Consider the following 22,651-nt stretch of genomic DNA (forward strand, 5'->3'; position numbering starts at 1 on the left):
TAGGCTGGATTTTAGGAAAAAATTCTTCGCTGAAAGGGTTGTCAAGCATTGGAACAGGCTGCTTAGGAAAGTGGTTGAGTCACTACCTCTAGAAGTATTTAGAAGACATATAGATGTAGTGCTTAGGGACACTAATGGTGGACTAGGCAGTGCTAGGTTAATAATTAGACTTGATGATCTTAAAGGTCTTCTCCAACCTAAAAGATTCTATGGTTCTATGATAGAAATAGGATACTTATTAATGCATAAGGTTTATTAAGTAAAATCACATATATATATAGTACTCAATATGTACTTACATCACTGTTTTCAACTTCTTTATCATTAATAACAAATCTGTAGGTAGAATTTGGTGATAAGCTTTCAGCCTGAATCCAGAAACGAACTTGTCCTTTCTCAAGAATCTCGTAAGCTAATTCTGATTTCAGAGGTATTGCTGCAGAGAGAAAAGCAATCAGAAGCCAATAATGCATGAATCATTGTGAGGAAAAAGACTATTGTAGTAAAATATTACTATCTCCCTATTATTTACGGGATGCTAGATATAGAATAAATTTTATGCAGGGAAAAGATGTCTAATGCAGTCTTTGGCTGATGTAAAAAATAATTTATCAAAAGGGGAAAATAATTTACAGCTTAGAGTTTGCATATTTTATAAGGAATTGGCTAGTAGGAACCCATAATCTATTGTCAAAGTTAAATTCAAAAGACTTGTAGGCAATGAGGATTTCATTCAATGCAAACTAATGGTCTTTGAAAGAGTAATGGAAATGGAAATATAAGGACCAAGTTCTTTGAAAAAAGAAGCTGCCGTAGCCTGAGGAAGAACCTTTTTGGAACTCCAATCATTAGTATGCAATTATATTTCTTCTAGAAGTGTCAAATAGACTCATATATTCAACTTACTTGGATTCTTTATTTCATTGCTTAATGCCATCAAACGTTCAAGCTCTGAAATTAAGAAATATATTCACGTTTTAATTTATTCTGAAAAATACAGTCAGAAAATGAGCATCAAAGAAGGTACATATCAGCATCAACAGATAATCTCCTTAAGTCTTTCATGTGAAATACCCAATTCTTCAGAAAATTATGACTAAAACATGAGATTTAAGAAACTTAAAATTCTGATATATGGGTTTAACAAGTGTTCCTATTTCACACATTTTCATGCACGCTCTCTTGTGCAAAAGAACCTAAACAAGGGATGAAACCTATTTGAAATTCTTTATGGGATTTAAATGAAAGGTGGGAGACAATAGCTTCTAAGTCATGTATGAGGTTCCTTTATCTGCTGACTTCCTTTCTGATACTGTACCTGAAAAGCTTGGTTTACTGTGGCAGGAAACAAGATTGAGTGCAGGTTAGTTTGGAAAAGGTACAGAAAGTTTATTTAATGCACTAAATCCTCATGAAGGCTGTGTGAATATCTAGAAATCACTTTCTTAGATTTTCATACTAACCCTATTTATCATATTCATTACCAATAAAGATTTGTAAGATGAACATTACTGCCAATTTCAAACTTACAGGTAATGTAAAGACCAAAGGAAATTAGCAAGGATTTATGACATGGTCAAGGATTTAGCAAAATCACAGGAGAATTTATAGCATTTGAGGAAGTAAATGGGTAGTGAAATAATGGTTTCCAGTGCAAAGATGGACAAGTTGATACTTGTGCAGGGATCCAGTACGAAGTATAACTTCGAGTGACAGATTAATATAGCCAGGGAAGACATGAGCTAAGTGTGGGCTGGGAACCCACACCTTAACCTTCAGTGCACTTTTACAAACGAAACCTCAAAGGCAGGGCTGATGGTGACAAGACTTACAGACAGGTTTCGGAATGATGCTTCAAAAATAAGTCAAAGAGAAGTTGTTATGATAAACGCATATCTGTCTTTTCCTACAGTATTCACTGAAAAACTTATAATATTAAAAGTTTAGCTTCCCTAGAAGAAGCAGATATTGGTAATGGCTAAGTGTCCACATAAATGTTCTATGTCATATTTTTTGTCACTGCACATGGATTTCTTCTCAACACCTACTTTGAATGAAAGGTTTGACATGGTTCACACTGTGACAAAAGTCCTGCCTACTATCACACTCACACTTAGTTTCACCTTCTCCCCTTAAATCACTTTGAAAGAAGGTAACTAGAGGGATTCTCATGCTTAAGGAACTGGACATAGCAATTAAAGCCTGTAGACTTGGAGAGCACCAAAATATTTTTTGTGTTATTGAAAATTAGAAATGTCCCCCCACTTTGCCTTTCACCTCACCACTTCGTGATGGTAAACCAAAGTCAGACTGCAGCAAATTCATTGCAACTGCAACTCCAATAAAACAAAATACTTACAATGAAACAAAGCAAAACTTATCTAAATTTAAACCAAAGGATAATTTAACCCAATGTATTCAGATATTGTTAAAACAACATTCTTTTTCTCACATACTTCTCAATAATTCTTTGTATCTCAGCTATATGAAACTGTATCTAGAACCTCAAGATCTGTCTCTATATTAGGCTCCTTGGTAAGCAGAGATCTGATGGTAACTTTGCAGTTAATAGAGAATCAATTATTCTAAGATGTGAAAAGCTATAAAGTCAAATCACAGCAAAAGTGACATACTAGAGAAAGAGTTTCACAAAACAGTGAAACAAGCAACATTTTCAGAGGTTTAACTGAAAGTGTAACAGATATTTACAAACAGCATTATAGTCTCAGCATAAAGAAAACAATTCTAATTGGGCATAATAAATATCTTTTTTAAAAAAATAAAACATTGCCTTAAGTTGTGATAATCAGAAAAACTAATAATCAATCAAAGCCTGTTGTGTGGTCTTTTTTATTTTTCCTTAATGCATAGGAAAAAATGTTCTTTTTTATTTCTTGGACAATTTTAGTGCAGTTGAGGTGATAAAATGAAGAAAGACTTGAGACAGTAAGAACCTTACCTTCCTCGTCCATAACGAAGCTGGATGAAACCCCATCTGTGTCACTAACTGAGATAGAGTAAGTTCCCAAGTCGGATTTATCAGGATTTTTGAAGTACAGCTTAGAACTAAAATCACCAATAAAGAAGGATATAATTAGAGGGGGTTCTCATGTTATTGAGATTTTTAAACACAACTTCTAATAATATTATAGACAGGTATGACTTACTGATTTCCTTCTGTTTCAATCTTAAATTTATCAGAATCATCAATCTCCTCATATGATTTACCCCATGCAAAATGAGATGCGTCTGTAGCTTCTTTGCACTCAAAAGCCAGGTAAATATTACCCTCATCATCTACACCCGAAAAGATTTCTTTTGTTCCTGCAAAACAGGAATCAACTCAAATGTCAAGGCTGCATTTTTCTTTTGAGCTGCAATTCAGAGATTACTAAACCCATGCAAATTATGTCCATCTTCACTAACAGATACCGATTTTACTTGCAGATCTTGAAGCGTATGTCACATGCTGACTCAGCATTGCATACTAGCAAGATTCTTACTCTACACACAAAAAAAGGAATACTGAAAAAGATAAATACTTATTGAGAAACACATCCATAAAATTAAACTGAATATGAGAAAATGTGAAATTTAAGGAAATTAATTTTTATCACTCTTGAAGCTTTAACATATGTGTTGTCATACTTCTCACTTACAGCAAGTAACACCTTTGTTCATGAGAATAAAAATTAAAATAACTGATTATCAAATATTTCCTGCAATAAGTAAAGCAAAAAGTCTTGACAGTACTGCTGTATCCACGAGATTTTTTTCTTTAAGTTTTAAGGCTGAGAGCTTCTTAATCTTGAAAGCACACTTAACTGCACTGCAATATCAAATCAGATTGATTAAATTCCCTTCTAAGTATTCCAGTATTTTACAAGCAGAGGAGACAAAACAGTTCATTACCTGGCCGTGCCTCAACAAGCACTGGTTCAGATATCTCAGATGACTTGCCTACCCCAGCATCATTCACTGCACGAACTTTGAAAACATAGGTATGACCCTCATGTAAATCAGTGACCTTGAAAAAGATAAAGACCAAAGCCAATTTAAACAACAATCTAAACTCTTTTGTTTACCATGAAGATGTTAGCATAAGCCCATGTTCAAATACACATCTTTGTTATACTCAACCAGCTGTTTCTAGAACTCAGTTTTGAATTAACACTTACTAATGAAAATGTTACCTTATAATAACGCTTGGAAGTAGGTTTCTCATTTGCAGTGATCCAGTCTTCTGTATCTACTTCCTTATAGTCCACTAAATACCCAGTAATAGGGCTTTTGCCTTCATACACAGGAGCTTTCCACAGAAGAACCAGTGATGAGTTTCTAACTTCACAAATTGTGAGACCATAGGCAGGACCTAAAATATTTCAAATATTGTAAGTTCATTTCAATATAATAAAATTTTGCAAACTGGCCCTTTAGAGGCCAAAATAATTTTGGTTTGCCTGTGTTTGCTTTCAGAAGCCTTGTAATTTTCAAAAAACCTGGTATATGTGGTGTTTAGGTCCTTTTTCCTTCATGGCTCTATACAGCAATGCCTGCTTTACGCAGTGAGTGACATTAGTATTCTGAAGCACACATTCTTAGCTAGATCTTAGTAACTCCATTTTAAGGGAAAGTTATTCATGTGCAAAATCCATGCAGTTTAAAATTTTCCAACAAGTAACAGAGGTTATTATTATTTAATTCGCCAGCCCCACATCAAAGTTGATTTGCTGAGCCTGACTCAGGTTTATAAATTAGGATCAGGATTTTTATTTTTTGTTGGTATACATCAACCCTGATCCTTCAGACTAATCCAAAACCCACTGGTACCAGTGGACTTTGGATAGGGCTTCTCATTCCCTGACAGAAGAATTTTTCACTGTGAGGTGGATGATGATAACCAAGAAGAACTTCTTATAATGATGTGTGTTAGGAGGACTATTTACACCAAAATCATCCTGATATTCTATGAATAAGTGAGAGTACATACCTTTGCAGCTATCAGATTATGTTGTCCCGACTATACTTTCCTTCTCTCCTTCACTTAACTGTTCTAGTGCTATTCAGTTTAACTTGTAGCATTTGTTTTTTGCTATACTTCTGATATTTATTTATACCAGTAGACTATAAAGGCATAATCATATCTGTTTCCTACCATGGTGAAAACACCCGTGACAGAATACTGATATTCAGACAGATTATGTAACTGGAAGCTTACTTGTGTTTTAAATTTAGAGTAAGGAAACTTGAACGTACGTGAGACTTAGGGATTCTCTCAGTGTTGTCAGTTTGGTCTAATTCAAGATATTACTTTTCCCTGAAACACATCTCCTCATTTAAAAAAAAAAGAAGAGTAGCAAAACCTTACAAACCTTATTGTCATTCCAGCCTACATGATCTTAACCAGTGATGAATGAACATGAAATTTGTAAAGGATGCCATTCAGCAAACACACAACAAAAAACAGTAGAAAAGTGTTTCCCCACAGTGGATAAGCACATTTCAGAAAAGAAACCTGTATGTACCGGTTGCAGACCTTATGAGGATAAACGCTAGATTTTCTTATGGGAAGACTGCCATTTTCAAGGAGCCTAAAGCTTTCTCTCAGGGCTCTTTAAAAATCCCAACCTAAATGTCTATATAGCCACAGTTAATTAAAATTCTACTGGCAGATGCAGCTGCTAGAAATCTAGACAGTAGAAGAAAATGTGTAATGAAATATGTTCTATTCCGAGGATTCTGAGACCACAGATGTTTCACTTTTTTTTTTAAAGTCATGTAAAATAATTCATTAGCTATCATTGTTAACTCACAGAGGCTCAGAGATACCTAAGACTAGAGTTCTGCAGAAGGATGAAATAATTATGGGCTCTGGGCAAGGAATCCATCACTCATGCTGGAAATCCTGCAAGGGGTTTTGGCCTTTCTAACGAAACCTCCCTTCCATATCAAAAGGTGGAAGAACATTTCATTGACACTGGGAGTATATTGCAGTCACATTACATTAGTCTTCAGTATCTTTGGTAAGTCAAGGAAGAGGGTCAGCCTCTTTCTCCCAGAGTTAAATCTCAATTATTTCTTTTCATTATCGCTAAACCATAGTTTAAAAACTTATTCAACAAAAGACTTGTGAAATATTTCAACAGGTTTGGCAATTTGTGGGGGTGGGGGTGGGTATGAGGGTGTTGTTTGTGGTTTTGTTTTTTAAACACAATGAATGCAATGCTCTTCGTTCAATTGGTTTCATAATGAGAACAATGTAATCGGCCAAGGAGTAGAAAGGTCAGATTGTTCATTATGAAAATGGAAATTTCACTCTCTTCATTTCCTGAAAGTGCCTTTTATTTTATTTCTTTATATATATTTTAAAATGAAGGATAATCTTCACTTGTTTACACACTAGGCAATTTCACTGACATTTTAGAAACACTGTAGAGAGAATAAATCACAGATCCTTTCTTTAAGGAAAATAATTATTCCACTGATAATGCATTTATATTAAATATTACTAGATCATAAGAAAATGTAATTAACGGAAAGGTAGTTAAGGTCATATTAAATATTTTATTGACAGCTTTGTCATGTCATTAAATCCAGATCCAAATTAAATTATAAACTCAGAAGAATTTAGCTAGAAAACATGGAGAACAACTCTCTGACAAGCGGTTTTGCAAAAAAGAATCTGGACATTAAAAAGAAGTAAACTTGGAACTTAGCATAACAGTATAATGTTTCTTTAAAAAGACAAATAGAAAGGGATTTCTAAGCAGGCAAATAATTGTAGGTGTGGAGTTACCATTTCTCTGCTCAGCACTGAAAAATCTTTATTAGAAACAATGTCTCCAGTTTGTGTGCTGCTAATCAAGAAAGACATGAATCAAGTGGAAAAAGTTCAAAGAATAGCAAAAAAATTGTTTATGTAGAGATAAAGAATACTTGATCTATGGGGAAGATTGCATGAACTGGATTTTGTCAGTTGAAGGGGAAATCTAGGATGTGAGAGGAAAGGAATAATCTCAAGTTTTTGGTGGACAGGACAAAAAGCAAACAGGTTTAAATTGCAGGAAGAAAGATTCAGGAACATCAGAAAAAGCTTTTAAACTGTAAGCACAGTAAGATTAGGAACAGATCCTGTCCAAAGAGACTAGACTTCTTCATGGGTAGAAGCCTTTAACGATGGATTAGACAAGCCTCTGTCAAGGAGATAGGTATAGCTGATAGTACATGTGGGCAAGCAGTTGAGTTAGGTGACATTTGAGAGTCTTTCTTAGTAAATGATCCCGCAATCTTACTGAATTGTTTCTTGTTCCAGGCAAGAATTACTTTTTACATATAGCATAGAAAAGGAAACTGACATTTTCCTGTCGCTTTATGCTAATTATGTCCTTTTGAAATCACTAAAATTTCTAGTAGGTTTACAAAACCAGATTTAGAGGTTGGATTTTTTTTCTTTACGGACGTAATATTTGCATGAACATTTAGGCATGAAACAGATGTGTGTAGGTGTCAGACAGCTCCTGATGACATAAATAAGTATTAGAATAGATCCTTAAATGCATGCCAAAGCTCAGTGTCATAAACAGAATTTGATTTAACAATACAGCAGTATTTTACAGCATTTTGGGGACAAGGTAGAAATACATTAAAGTGGTAGGTGCCTGTGTTTTCATTATGGGCTGTACTGTGACATGCTTTGTTTAGGCAAATGGTAGCAGACATCAGAAATAGCTTCAGCAAAAGTCTTGCCTGGTATGAGCAAGGGTGTTATCATGTTATAAAATAAGCAGAATGGGCCTTCAAAAACCCTTTCATACTTTATTTACAGAACTCGAGCATTACTGAGGGGAACAAATTCCCTAGATGTCTAATGCTTAGGTTTTTGTGCTCATGAGGTAGACTAAAGTTTAACTTTCTTTTACTGGTGGTCCTGAATTCAAAATACTTCTTATTTAACATTTTCTACAGAGTTAGCATTGCAGTTGACAGTCTTCAGATACATCTACATTGCAAAACTGCAGACAACCTAAGCACAGATTTGAGTATTAGCAGTCACTTCTGCCGTGTGTTTGTTAGAACATTTGTTCTAACACCTGGCTAATAATTCTCAGGTAACACCTAGGTACAATCTAGGGGAAATACATGAATAAGGGCATGCTAGTTGAGACTGGAAGCCTTCAGATGTTAAGCATGAGCTACACAGTGCTACTTGCCTCTATGTCAAGAAACAGGCCCCTGTTGTGTCTTATTTATGACCAAAAACTATAGTTTTGGAATCTGAATCTCCAGGATTATTCTTAATAGACTGCAATTATGGTGCAGAAATGGCTATATACTGTACAGGTGGTGAGTGTGAAGCAGAGCTTGGAAGGCTGGGGGTGAACAGCTGATAGAGATAAAAACATAGACTAAAGGCTGAAGACTTTCTTCTCCAAGCTGATGCAGGCAGTGAAAGGAGACACTCAGCAAGCTAAGTAAAGGTCACCCACTTCCCAGGACATCCAATGGGAATGTGGCAGTAGCTTTTAACAGGAGATCTCAGAAGCAATGGCAATCTCAATAGATAATACAGCAGAAATTAACCAAAAGACTTCCGGTAGAATTTGGCTGAAACATTACACTGACCGTGTTTTAAGGAGTTTATACTGAATTAAAATTCATGAGGAACTAATAGACTTACCAGGTTCTGGCATAGTCCAGGCTTTACACTTAAAATGCTCACTGGGATCTGAAGGTTGACCTATTCCAACCAGATTTGCAGCAGCAACTTTGAATTCATAGAAGGCATCTTCTGTCAAATCCTCTACCTTTTTTGAGAAAATAATTCAATATATCAAAAGCCATGATTTATATTATTTTAATAAATTAAACATTTTAAAATAAGCATTGGTTAATTATCAGGCCTTACTCTTACTGTTCTGCTGGAGTATGGAAGGATCTAATTAGAAGATTTTACTCTGAAACCAATCACTGCAGAGATCTACATTGTGCTTCCATGTTTCAGCCAAATCATCCTACAAATAACAGCACTCAATATATTGGCATGAGAGGCTGTAAAAGCTTAGAATAAAGGTCCAAGGAGCCCATTCAATGAATGACCACTAGCAGATCCTTATGGGTGAGTGTTTTAACATGAAATAACCTTCTTGCATTGCTTATGAATGGCTATTCGTAAGTCATTCACTTAAGCAAGAGTTCAAATGGTGTTTTGGTCTAAAGAGGTCATAGTGAACTGATCAGGGAAGAAAGGAAACCAGGAAACTAAAGGAAAAGCCAATCCAATTAGTTCCACAGTGTGCTGATATAACTCTGGGAAAGACTGTCTTAGTAATTTTTTTCTGGCTTGTATGCATCTTTCTCTTAATATTACCTACCATTACTAAGTGAGGAAGTAAGCACTGGAAATGGGATGACCTGAATCCATGCTATACCTCCACAAACATCCCTGGTAAATGAATCCTAACTTTTCTAATGAGTTCATCACCACATCACCATCTCATTTTGAGGTCAAGATAGACAAGCTATAATGCATATGCTTCTTGACACCCTGAGCACCTCATGGGAGCAGCACTCTTTCACCCTTCCTCTTCCAGATCACCTAAATATAATAAAGTCTTCTACACTTCCAATCTCTGCATAATTTTCCTGAAGTTATGTTTAGTTATATGTCTCAAAAGGAAGGCACAGATGAGGGTAGTACTTCTAGTGGACATACTAAACAGTTTTAGATTTTCATGAATAAATAAATAATAATGATATCCTTTGGGAAAATGTGAAATAAAAAAGGATTTTGGTGTGCTTTTTTTAATGGTAATAAACATATGATGGTACGGTAACAAACATGTCATCATCATTTGATAGCATCAAATACAAGACCAAAGCAAACAACATAAGCTAGGAAAAGTCATGCACTGATACAATTCAAACAGAATTTCCTGAAGATAGAGAGCCATGTAGTGTGATTCACAAGATAGAATAACAGCTCCGCCTGTAAAAATGGTTTTGAAATCCCAGGTTATTAAGGGAAAGACTATCTAGGGGTTCCCATAGAATTATTTATTCAGTGGGGTTTAAACCTTTAGTGATTTCTCATTTCTGTACTGTATATCTTAGGGCCTTCTCACCTTGCAATATGTCATAAAATTTTCTGTGCTACTAAAAACTTCTTGCTTTTATTTCCCATCAGTATTTCAGATTTCAGTCATTCAAACTAATGTATGAAGATGCATCTTCAGGCACAAAGAGAGTTACTGGCAGGGCTGAGACTTAAATATCCAATTACTTAAACTATGAATGGTTTCCCTTGATTTAAATGACTCATTTGTTTACAAATGCATTAAAAATTAAAATACCTTAAAAGCATTGTTTAGTATTGCCCTTCCATGCCTATCCTACCTGCCCTTTTTTATTTCTCACCAGCCATGCTCCATCTGCTATGTCAGAGATGTCAGTTATAAACTCACTCACAAGCATACATACCCCTGAGTGTTGCTGGCTGCCTTCTCTGTATGAAATAATCTTCCTGAGCTCATCTGCAGCATTATTTTCTACTTTAGTGTCAAATAGCTGCTAAAGACTTATTTCTGCTGTGAGGTTTATAGGAAACTTGCTGACTTTCAGAAATAATTTTAAGAAATATTTGGGAATAAAATCTCATTGTTCAACTTAAATTATCAAGCATCAGATTGATTAATTAATTCCTACATCCTATCTTCCTAACCTTTCCTCATGGAAGTTCACATCAAAATTTTCCTGTTTTAAGAAACTGAATTCATTGTAAGTGCAACCAGAAAAAAATTATTTCAAAATTAAAATCATGGCTCTGGTACTCTGGAAAGGAGGCAATGAGGCATAATGCTAGGTTTATTAATATACTTCCTTTCCAGCTGAAGGCAGATTTAGAGAGTACGAACAGGTGCAGTTAGATTTGTTCTCAGCCTATCTCCATTTAATTTACAAGTCTCCAGTTCTATTGACAGCACGATCATATGACATCTGTTATCTGCTGGAAAGGCAACACAGCTAGGTGCACACACAGTCTAGGAGGTTCCTACAGAGCACTGCTGATAACTTTTTGACACAGGTGGTAGAGAAGCCAAGGGGTCGAGGAGGCTCCTGGACCTTGTACTCACAAACAAAGGACTGGTTGGAGATGGGAAGTTTGGGGGCAGCCTTGGCTGCAGTGGCCATGAGATGATGGAGTTCAGGATCCTGCATGGAAGAAGCAGGACAGTAAGTAGGATTACAACCCTGGACTTCAGGAGAGCTGATTGTGGCCTCTTCAAGGACCTGTTTGGAGGAATCCCATGGCTTGGGGCTCTAGAAGGTAGCAGGGTCCAAGAGAGCTGGCTAATATTCAAGCATCACTTCCTCCAAGCTTAAGGTCAGTGCATCCCTATGAGTAAGAAATCAAGCAAAGGGGACAGCAGGACTGCATGGATGAGTAAGTAGCTTCTGGCAGAACTCAAACAGAAGAAGGAAGTTTATGGGATGTGGGAAAAGGGACAGGCCACTTGAGAGGAATATAGAGACGTTACCAGAGTATGCAGGAATGCATCAAGGAAGGCCAAGGTCTGTTTGGAATTAAATCTGGCAAGGGATGTCAAGGACAACAAGAAGGGCTTTTCCAAGTACAACAGTAGCACAAAGAAGATAGGGAAAATGTGGGCCCGCTGCTGAATGAGGTGAGTGCCCTGGTGGCAAACAACACAGAGAAGGCAGAGTTACTGAGTGCCGTCTTCACTTCAGTCTTTACTGCTAAGACCAGCCCTCAGGAATCCCAGACCCTGGAGGCAAGAAAGTCCAGATAAAGTAAGACTTTCCCTTGGTCAAGGAGGATCAGATTAGATGTCATTTAGGCAAATCTGACACCCACAAATCCATGAACCCCAATGGGCTGCACATCTGAGAGCTGAGGGAGCTGGCAGATGTAATTGCCAAAGCCACTCTCCATCATCTTTGAAAGGTCATGGAGAACAGGAATGGTGCCTGAGGACTGGAGGAAAGGCAGTGTCACTCCAGTCTTCAAACAGGGCAGGAAGGAGGACCCAGGAAACTACAGGCTAGTCAGCCTCACCTCCATCCCTGGAAAGGTGATGGAACAGCTCATCCTGGAGGACATCTCTGAGCATGTGGAAGAAGGTTATCAGGAGTAGTCAACATGGGTTCACCAAGGGGAAATCATTCTTGACCAACCTGATAGCCTTCTATGGTGGAAGGACTGGCTGGGTAGATGAGGGGACAATAGTGGGTCTTGTCTGCCTTGACTTCAGCAAGGCTTTTGACACTGTCTCCCATAACGCCCTCATAGGTAAGCTCAGGACGTGTGGGTTAGGTAGGTGGACAGTGAAATGGACTGAGAACTGGCTGAATAGCAGAGCTCAGAGGGTTGTGATCAGCAACACAGTCTAGTTAGAGGTCTGTAGCTCATGGTGTTCCCCAGGGGTTAGTAGAGGGGTCCAGTCTTCAACTTCATCAATGCCCTGGATGAAGGGACAGACTGTCCCCTCAGCATGTTTCCTGGTGACACAGCACTGGGAGGAGTGGCTGAGACCCCAGCAGGCTGCGCTGCCATTCAGCGAGACCTGGGCAGGCTGGGGAGCTGGGCGGAGAGGGACCTCATGGAGTTCAGCAAAGGCAAGTGGAGGGTCCTGCCCCTGGGCAGGAATAACCCCCCGCACCAGTACAGGCTGGGGCTGGCCTGCTGGGAGGCAGCTCTGCGGGGAAGGGCCTGGGAGCTCTGGTGGGCAGCGAGGTGCCCATGGGCCAGCAGTGTGCCCTGGTGGCCAAGGCCAGTGGGACCCTGGGGTGCATCAGGAGGATCATGGCCAGCAGGTGGAGGGAGGTGATCCTGCCCCTCTGCTCTGCCCTGGTGAGGCCACATCTGGGGTGCTGTGTCCAGTGCTGGGCTCCCCAGTTCTAGAGAGACTGGGAACTGCTGGAGAGGGCCCAGCGGAGGGCTACAAGGACGGCAAGGGGACTGAAGCATCTCCCTTGTGAGGGAAGGCTGAGCGAGCTGGGCCTGTTTAGCCTGGGGAAGACTGAGAGGGGATCTTACCAATGTCTACAAATATTTTAGGAGCAGGTATCGAAAGGATGGGGCCGGGCTCTTTTCAGTGGTGCCCAGCAACAGGACAAGGGTCAATGGGCACAAACTGCAACACAGGGAGTTCCACCTGAATATGAGGAAGAACTTCTTTCCTTTGAGGATGGCAGAGCCTTGGCACAGGCTGCCCAGAGGGGCTGTGGAGTGTTCTTCTCTGGGGACATTCAAAATCCCCTGGACACAATTCTGTGCAATCTGCTCTAGAAGAACCTGCTTTAGCAGGGGGTTAGAAAAGATGATCTCCAGAGGTCCCTTCCAACCCCAACCATTCTGTGATTCTGTGATCTGTCCTGCTAAATGCTTCCATCCTTTCTCTGCATGTTATTATACTAGCGATATATATAGTGCTCATTAATTAATTTACTTTATGAAGCATTTTATAGCTCATCCTGTTCTATGTAAAAAATGGGCTTTACACCTTTCACCTCAAAAATTTCGTCATCTGAATGGCCTTATTGGAATATCATAGCACAGGATGGCACTGATTCTCTAATCCAGTTTTTAGGCTTGTTGCACTCCAAAATACAAAATGGAAGGACTTGGTTTTGTTACAGTAATTTTTCTGCAAGAAAGTAGAACTCCGCCAAAAGCAAAGAAATGGTGCGCATCAATGCCAGAAAGGTAAGGATTAAAAAGTACCAACCGTATAAATCGTCTGGGTAATAAGGGAGGAATTGACTTCATGCCAGTTTTGATGGTTAGCTTCCCGCTTATCCATATAATAACCAAGGATTGGTGAACCTCCACTGTACTTCGGTGCTTTCCAGCCAAGGGTCATTGAATGACCATCACAGTTCAGAAGTGTGATACCATGAGGATATGATGGACAAGCTATAAAGGAAATAAGCAACCTGAGAGTTAGGACAGAGTCTAAAACACTGCAGTGTAGAAGTTGTTTAGCATTTTTTGTACAGCTTTTTTTTTTTTTTTTCCCCTGCAGCATACTGCTATAAGAAACATATAAGTAACAAAGCAGTTGTAAAGCTGTTAATCAACATTAATTTTATCTTCAGACATAAACATGGAAGTTTTTGAAACATCTGCCTAATGTGCTGCCCTCTCATGAGATAGCAAGAAGGAATAGATTATCTTTGGTATGGAAATGATAATGCCAGCAAAAATGTCTCCAGACCAAATATTGTTAGAAGATTGAAATTAACCAGATCTTTTCCTGTTAAGAAACAAATAAGCTGCTCAAGTGCTTTTGCAATACAGTAAGAATCACCCAATAAGAAAAAAAATAAGAAGGCAGCTTGAACTTGAATGAAATTAAGTCATGATTGTCTGATCTATGGACTTCATGGTTTCCCTCTCCTGTCCCCCTACTAGTTGCCTATTTCAGACTGGGAGTGCTTTCTGCCCTGTAAGGTATAGAAAAAATCTAGACTTTCACTAACTTAACCTATGCTGAGGCAGAAAAGACACTTCCTTCATGAGTTGACCTGCATGAGTTTACTCCCATCTGTAGCAGAAGCAGAAGTGTCACCCAGACATCCTCCTAGAGATGAAGAAAACTGTTTTCCTGAGTTTTTTATGCCCCTACCACTAACAAACACCTTTCTAGCAGACACTGTTTTGTATTTGCCATCCATGCATGAAATTTTGCCCAAAGATACCCTTTCTTGACCCTGTTGTGCTGCAGTCAGCACAGGCTAAGCTCCTGCCCCTAAAGCTCATATGATATTTTCAGTTGAATTATGAGTATAACTTGAGAGAATGTAGCTTACCTCATTCAGAAGAGAATATTTTGGCAGAGGCCTTTAATACAGTCCCTGATCTTGTAGCTGTACTAATGATCAGCATGAAAATGGATAATAATCAGCAGAACTGATTTGTTCTTTTTTTCAAATGTGGTGGTATACTCAGCAGCCATAAAATATGGCCTTTGCAATTATTACTGCTTCTTGGAAAATTAGAATGACCATAGCAAACTCCTAAACATACCTTTAAAATAATACTACAGGAAGATTCTATCCATGCTAATGTAAGTCACCTATAAATAGTCCTGCTAAATTTCTGTTAAGGCTATCAAAATAGGTAAAAACCATCCACATCCCATAAGAGTGTGTGTAAGATCCACGTGCTTTGAGCTTGGTGACATACCCCATGCAACCCTCATCCTCAAAACACACAGTGACAAAATAAAAGGTGCAAGTGCATTTACAACACAGGGGTGATAGATGTGCCGTGTACCACCTACCCATATGAGACACACTTTTTCCTGAAAAAATCAAATAGAGTAAGTTTGTCAGTAACACCTCATCCAAATGTATCTTCTAATAGCCATTATGAAATATAAATCTTTTAGACGGTTATTTCTGACAAGTATGCCTATTGGTCTTCTTCTCCAAGAGATGGAGGACATTCAGATAGGGCAAAGGTGTTCTATTTTTAATTTTTCAGTATGAAAATGAAACTGTGCAGAAATGAAAATTTGATCATAGTAGCCCAGATCTGTGTACTTTTTGTTCTAAATAATTATCCAATCTTTCACCCGGCATGTATCATTCCCACTGAAGGCTGCACAATGGATTGTTCTTACACTGAAATTCTGTTTGCAGGGTGCCACAGGAGGTAGACTGTGCTCCAATCTGAAGCAGCCAAAGGGAATTTTGTCTTTGTATCAGCCACACAGTAATAAAGTTTCCTAAAACTCTTTTTAATGAGCAGATTTTGTGCTAAACTGATTTGCACTACTCCAAATCACCCAGAAGCTACTTGTTTAACAACCCAGTTTCACGTTTTCTTTGTTACAGCTGAGGAACAGACAGCAACCTGATCATTATAGTGAATCTGACCCAATATTTCTAACAGGCATTATGAATAACTTAAAAAAAAAAAATAAAAAACCAAACCAAAAAACACAACAATGTCTTTTCTCTAGAACAGCCACATGCCAGAGCATAAACATCACTAAGAGGATGTACTAAATGCTGCAAAATGTACTGTTATAACATATGAGACCAAAGGAGTGGATTGCTGGAAATGCATAATTCATTCAAGAAACAAGAAGTCAAGTTGCACAAAATTATACTTACTAAGGGCTGCCTGTACTGTTATAGCCTCTGACTCCTGTGAGTTTTCACTGAATCCTACAGCATTCACAGCTTTCACACGGAAGACATACTGCTCTCCGGTTTCCAAACCATGAACAACAAACCTGGGTTAAAACAATAGGATCACATATTAGTTTATATTTTATAGGCACCATTCCGTGCTGTAACATGAAATCCTGGCAACAAACAGAAAACTCAACTGCATGAGTGCTTCACAAAGGACTATATTTCTAAGAGGGAAACTGTGATGCAATGACTTACAATATAATACAACAACATACAATGTAATTGGATGGGACACTGGAATAAAAGTCACAGTACTCATTAAATTGCTATTGCTGATGTACCGGGTAGAGTCAGATAAACTAGCGATATAATCCCTCTGAACTTTGGCTTGCTCAACTCTAATCTATTCTGGGAAGGGAGTATATTTTTCACTGTGTTTTCATAGTCACTATCAAAACCAGCTTTCAGTTTTGAGCTGAGGTTCTAGATAATTACTGTAGCACAATAGTCAGAACTGCCTTATTGTAGGATGTGTCCATATATGAACAAATGAAGTGTTTTTTCTTATTTTTGTGCTGTCCCAATCCCTTTGATGAAGAATTAGCCTCTACATTTTCTTTGATCAAATTCCTTGACTGCTTGGTCAAAGGATTTGGCAGAATACTCACTCAAAATTAATTAATAACTGACAAAATACAATAAAAAACATGATGTATTTGTTACATGCCCATAAGAAAATACAAATTACGCATCTAAACTTTGCATTTGGTGAATGATTACAATAAAATTAAACACGATTATCACACAGGAAATTACTTGAAGAATCACATAATGAAGTATAATATTTTCAAGAGTGAGTAAAAAAATCATCAGAAATACAGACAGAGCTAGCATGATGACAAGGGAACTAGAAAAAGGGGCTACTATCCTTTACCCATAGATTTAGCAGGTCAGGGAGCCCTGATGTTTCTGGGACAGGACGCTTGGATTTCCTGCACAGTAGTGCCAGCAGCCAAAGCACTTTCCCTATCATATTTATAGCAGACACGTCCTGCCCTTTTGCCCTGATGTCCATGGAGTACGGGAAAGCTTCTGAGTTCCCTCTTCTTCTCATAGTCTTCCTCATGTGTATCAGCTCTGTTTATCCCACAACACAATTCAGACTTTTAGAAAGTCATTCATCTTATGCATACTCAAAGAATCATGTCTCTGGAACCTGCTTTTATAACTCAAAAGTCATGGAATACACAAAAGATGCTTCCCTTTGGAGAATTTTTTTTTTAAAAAAGGAGGGAGGTGGGGGGCATGACACACAACAAGTCTGCCCTGCAATCTGAAAAGCTTAGCTCTGAGAATCTGTACACTGTTTTTCTTCACATTCATTCAACATTCTCCTTCCATGATAACACCAAAATTAGCTTAAAACTATCCTAGAGTTTTCAAATCTCCCCAAAATACAGAAGTACTGTCAATACCTGTTATATTTAATAGGTTTATGATTACTAGGTTCCCAGTGATTTGATCCCACCACAGAATAGTCAATATAGTAGCCATACAAATCCTCTTCATGTTTTGGTTTATCCCATTGAACTACAACTGATGTTTTTGTATTTCTTGTTGCCACTACTCGACCAGGTGCAGAGGGGACAACTAAGAAAAAGAGAGAAAACATATACTACTATGAAATACATAAAAGTAAGCTGAGGTAGATGCAACACTGCATACTTTTATCATATTTAATCACTACAGCTATGACTTGTTAATATTGCTATATGAGATACATTTTAGTATATTTGTTTCACTGTAAGTCTGGATACTTCTATACATTGTATAAAGATATTTATTTTTCTATTTTATATAGAAATTTTTATATAGAATATTTTCTATATTAAACTTACTCTAAGTGATGAGGCTCCCTACCTGTCTGATTTTATATAGATTTTCTGATCAGTGAGTTGTAGGAGAACATATTTTCAAATATCAGTGTGAATAAAGACGTACAGATATGAAAATGTTCTCTCTCAAAAGTTCTCTTTCAAATAAAGAGGCTTATGTATAGGTTATGTCCGTGTAACACTACTGCATCAGTAAGAAATGCATGTAAACTGTAGAGCTGTGATAGCATGAGTATTAGGAAATACTGCTTTCCAGTCAACTAATGACAACCCCAATTCAGAAAAAGCCAGCTTTTCAGGACAACTTTAAACATATGTTTGACTGCTAAGCGTTTAGCTAAACTTAGCTAGATGGATTTCACAGAAGCATAGTAACATTGATTAGAAGGGGTCTTTGAGGATTGTCTAGTCCAACCTATCACTAAGAATGGGATTATCTCCAACACTAAACTGAATTGTCAGTCACAGGTCTGTCCAAGTCTTGAAAACTTCTGACAATGAAAATTTCACAGCTCCCCTGCACAACCTCTTCCAGCATTGCACCACTCTTGCACCTTTTTCACTGAGAAAATATGTCCAACCCAATTTACTAAGCTACAATTTGTGGCTGTTGCCTCTTTTTTTTTCTTTTTTTTTTTTTTTTTTTTTTTGTTATCTGGTATTGCTGAGAACAGTTCCGCACCACCATCTTTGTAAATCACCGAACTAAACAAGCACAGCTATCTCCATCTCTCTTCACAGGTCACAACCTCTAGGTCCCTGGCCATCTTGGTTGCCATCCCTTGGCCCTCTCCAGTCCCTCTGTTCCTCTACATCCATGCCTCTAGTCTAAGGAAGCCAGAACTGGAACCAATACTTCAGGATCAACCTCAGCAGCACCAAGCAGAAGCGGATAAAGCTTCCTTCAATCTGTTGACTACAGTTCTCCCAATGTAGCATAGTACACAGTTCACTTTACATGCAGTGAAAGTTCACTGTTGGTTTATATAGATCTAAACACCCTGAATGTGCATAAATAGAACCAGAAACATCAAGATCTAAATGGAAAAAAAAAATCTTAGTAAGGGCCAACACACAGTCTGTACTCTATAAAATATATGCCTGAGCTTTCATAATATAAGGAATGAATGCAGTGTCTCAGCCTTTCATGGTACATTAAGAGAGGCATCCAGCACTCATCTATTGAAGGCATTTTAAATTCCTCAGATTGATATACTGTAGAGAACTACAAGCAGCATGAAAGAAAAGAAAGGCAGCATTTTTTCATTAAGTCTTTCAATCTCACAATAAAAAAATAATACTTACCCACTGTTGTACTTTATGCAATAAATCTGTAAGATCAATTGAGTTCATTTTGAGATAGATACCTACATTTAGGACTTTATCTGGGTCTACAATCATAAGTTCTTAAGCTGCCATTATAATCAAAGAGCTGGGGCTTAATTCAGTTACCCAAACAAATTCATTTAGGGCCATTTTAGAGCATCTGAGACTTCTTCATGGAGCTGCCATATATGACACAGGAGATACTGAACATCTACACCCCTTTGAAAAGGGTGAAAGCATTTCAAAATGTACTAGATGTCTGTTTAGTCAATTAAACTGAGCCTCTGATCAGTGGTTGATCTGATCAGAGTCCTGAAAATTATTCATCTCACCCCAATGTAGATGCTTCGTAGCTGTGTGCCATGGGGCAACTTTCAGCAACATCAGCCAGTTGAGCTCCATCAGCATGGAGCTCCATCCTGCAGTTGCCACAGTGAGAGCAGAGACATCTACAGCACCTGTAGATGCCTACAGGGAAACATCAAAATGCAGCTGTTCATTTCAAACTGCATATTATTTAACCACTCAATTCAATTGCATAATATTAAGTGTAATTTTGGATGGCCTAGGATACCCCATCCATCCTCCAGTTTGTGCCCAAGAGAGAAAGCTACCCATAATTTCTGCAAAATGATTGCCAACCCCATGAAGTTGTTTCAGCTACTCTCAGGAATGTCAAATGGTGCTATGTGCAGGCAACCAAAACAGGCCATATGCGTCTGATATATTTTAGTTCAGGCGATAAACTCCACCTCTGAAAATACTCCTGCAGTTTCTCTTTAAAATACCATATTCTGCTTTCTACTTTCAGCTATAGCTATGATTTATTCAGAACATCTTGCTTTAACCCCTAAGAGATAGTCCATTTTCTGTACTAAGTGAAATAAATACAGAGTTTTTCTTCCCTACTTTGGGGCATGTAGAATGGTTTAAATAATTTATATGCATTAATGAGACATCAAATCAAGAATACATAAAAGCAAAAGATGTTTTTATCTCATTATGTATAGCTATAGACAAAGCTAAAGGTGATGGATTACATTTCTTAAAATAATGGTAAACATTAAGAAGGCTATGTCTATCAACATTTAGTGAACTATGGTATATCAGATACTGTAAATATTTCTTATATTTCCAGCAAGTGTGCTAGTAAAATATGTGCTCTTAAGGTGACAGCTGTCAATACATGGGGCTGTTATATGTGACCCCTGCAAAACTGCAAGAGCAAACCAAATATTTGAGCAACATGATGAGTAACCACTCCCTAAATTTTCACTTGTGTTTGTGAAAGTGGCCCCAAGATAAACACTTTTCATTTGTAAGTTACCACTGAATATGTAGATGTATCTTTCCCCTACCCCTGAAATCCAGTCATTTGCATGACATAGGAATTCTGCATCAGCAGTAATTTGCAATTTAGAATACTAAGAAAGAAATGAAAGGCTACCTTATCTAGCTGAAACTGTAGGGAATTAGGTAGTATATAATTACCTGAGCCAGACAATACAATCATTACATTAGCAATTAACCTGCATTATCCTATTTTTTTACAAGTCACATTAATAGAGCACTCTGAAGAATAAAAACCTAAAATTAATTTAACTTTTTAACAATTATTAGTCTCAGCAAGGAGATGTGATTATTAAGAAAGTTTTGGAATGTTTCTAAAAGTTAGAATCTTGGTCTTTTTGAAATTATTTACAGTATTGAACACAAATTGATTTGATTACTATTCTTGGAATTATACTAATCTAACTATAATGAGAGTTCTCTATTTCCATTTTGTAAAATATGAATTGTATTTAATATTAATACCTTACAATTAATGCCTTACCAACAGTATCTTGTGGTTGAATAGGTTCTGTGATTTCAGATGGATCGCTGATGCCATGCTTGTTTGCTGACAAGACTCGGAAAACATACGATTTTCCTTCTGCAAGGTCAAACACTGCATAGCGAGGAGATTTTACTGCAACCTGTGCATTGACTCTTTGCCAGCTTCCACTGCCAACCATAGACTACAAAAAAAAAAAAAAAAAAAAAAAAAAGCTGTGAATCACTTCTGTGAACTGTCAAAAATGAACATTGCATCTTGTCATGAATTTATTTCATAGCTATGAGAGAAGGGTCACTCTCAAATACCTCACTTTAACATATGCAAATTTTCATAGCTCATGCATTTCATTACTCTGCAAAAGGGTCTGAATACCTCACTGTCTCCCTGCCTGTCTAGACTTCAATATATGCACACTTGTACATACAGCTAGCCTTCACTTAGGGCCACGGCTGTCAGCTGTGACTGGTCCCAAAAGAATTACTCTCATGTCCTGCAAAACTCACTTGAACACCCAAAGGTTCAGTATAAAGCAAGCAAGTCCTAATCCAAATTCTGAAGAAAGGTAGGGAAGGGGATGCTATTTTACTCACTGCTTTATCTTTATTTATTATATTAAGTAAGTTCATGTCCCTAAAAACATTCATCAAATGAAATAATTACTTTTGAATATTCTCAGTGCAGCAGCTGAGCTAATCATCACCGCAACTGCACGTGGAAGAAAGCCAGAAAACCAGCACTCTGAGAGAAGTCTGCCGTCCATTAGGCTCCCTAGATAAACTGTTGGTCCAAAACAGAAATTAGTCATGGATTCTTTCAACAACTTTAGTAAAACCCAAGTGCCCAGTAAATAGCTTAAATAAAATTTTGTTCAAGCACAGAAAGGTGCATACAAATTAAAAGTTTATAAAATTCTGGAACAGAGAGTCTGGGAACAAAACCTGATAGACCATGAACTTCTTAGAGGAGGAAGTGTTTCATGGGTGCTTGGAAACTACCTTGTGTATAATGAGGCCTACTATAGATAAATAATAAAAATGTAAACAGCTGGGGCCCATATATCAAAATATTTTCATAGATACTGAATCCACCTAGTGTTCTTAACAGAAAAAAAAAAATATAACATTCGTTTTTTCATCATAAAAATATGGAAATATTAAATAAGCATTATTTTGCCATATATTTTACTTTCTGGCATGAAAAACATTAATTGTTTTACTTTATTTTCACAAAGGAAAGAATCAACATCACATTTTATTCTGTAGTTTGATTTGGTTTATCTGTTAAATAATGATTTCAAGGGAACATTGCTATACAGCATAGAGAACTCATTTCCATTTTGTGTTTCCTGAAGCCTTTAAAAACACATTTTTATTCTTCAGCACTGAGTCTTCCTTATTTTAAATAAATTAACAAGAAATTGTGCTTTTCA

At 37.5% G+C, this 22,651-nt stretch overlaps 1 protein-coding gene across 2 annotated transcripts in view; it reads right to left on the bottom strand.

Annotated features, from left to right (window-relative positions):
- MYOM2 (myomesin 2) overlaps nucleotides 1-22,651 on the bottom strand; it is an 87,600-nt gene that overhangs the window by 27,336 nt on the left and 37,613 nt on the right. For both annotated transcript variants that reach the window (XM_080387727.1, XM_080387728.1), the window contains 11 exons: nucleotides 21,220-21,403; nucleotides 17,640-17,814; nucleotides 16,141-16,262; nucleotides 13,746-13,933; nucleotides 8,678-8,804; nucleotides 4,194-4,372; nucleotides 3,913-4,027; nucleotides 3,168-3,324; nucleotides 2,960-3,066; nucleotides 907-951; nucleotides 300-436 (listed from right to left, as the gene is read on the bottom strand). In XM_080387727.1, coding sequence (XP_080243853.1) covers nucleotides 300-436; nucleotides 907-951; nucleotides 2,960-3,066; nucleotides 3,168-3,324; nucleotides 3,913-4,027; nucleotides 4,194-4,372; nucleotides 8,678-8,804; nucleotides 13,746-13,933; nucleotides 16,141-16,262; nucleotides 17,640-17,814; nucleotides 21,220-21,403 — 1,536 coding nt within the window. The remainder of the gene's footprint in view (nucleotides 1-299; nucleotides 437-906; nucleotides 952-2,959; nucleotides 3,067-3,167; nucleotides 3,325-3,912; nucleotides 4,028-4,193; nucleotides 4,373-8,677; nucleotides 8,805-13,745; nucleotides 13,934-16,140; nucleotides 16,263-17,639; nucleotides 17,815-21,219; nucleotides 21,404-22,651) is intronic.

The sequence above is a fragment of the Falco punctatus genome (assembly GCF_963210335.1).
Source record: "Falco punctatus genome assembly, chromosome: 5".
NCBI lineage: Eukaryota > Metazoa > Chordata > Aves > Falconiformes > Falconidae > Falco > Falco punctatus.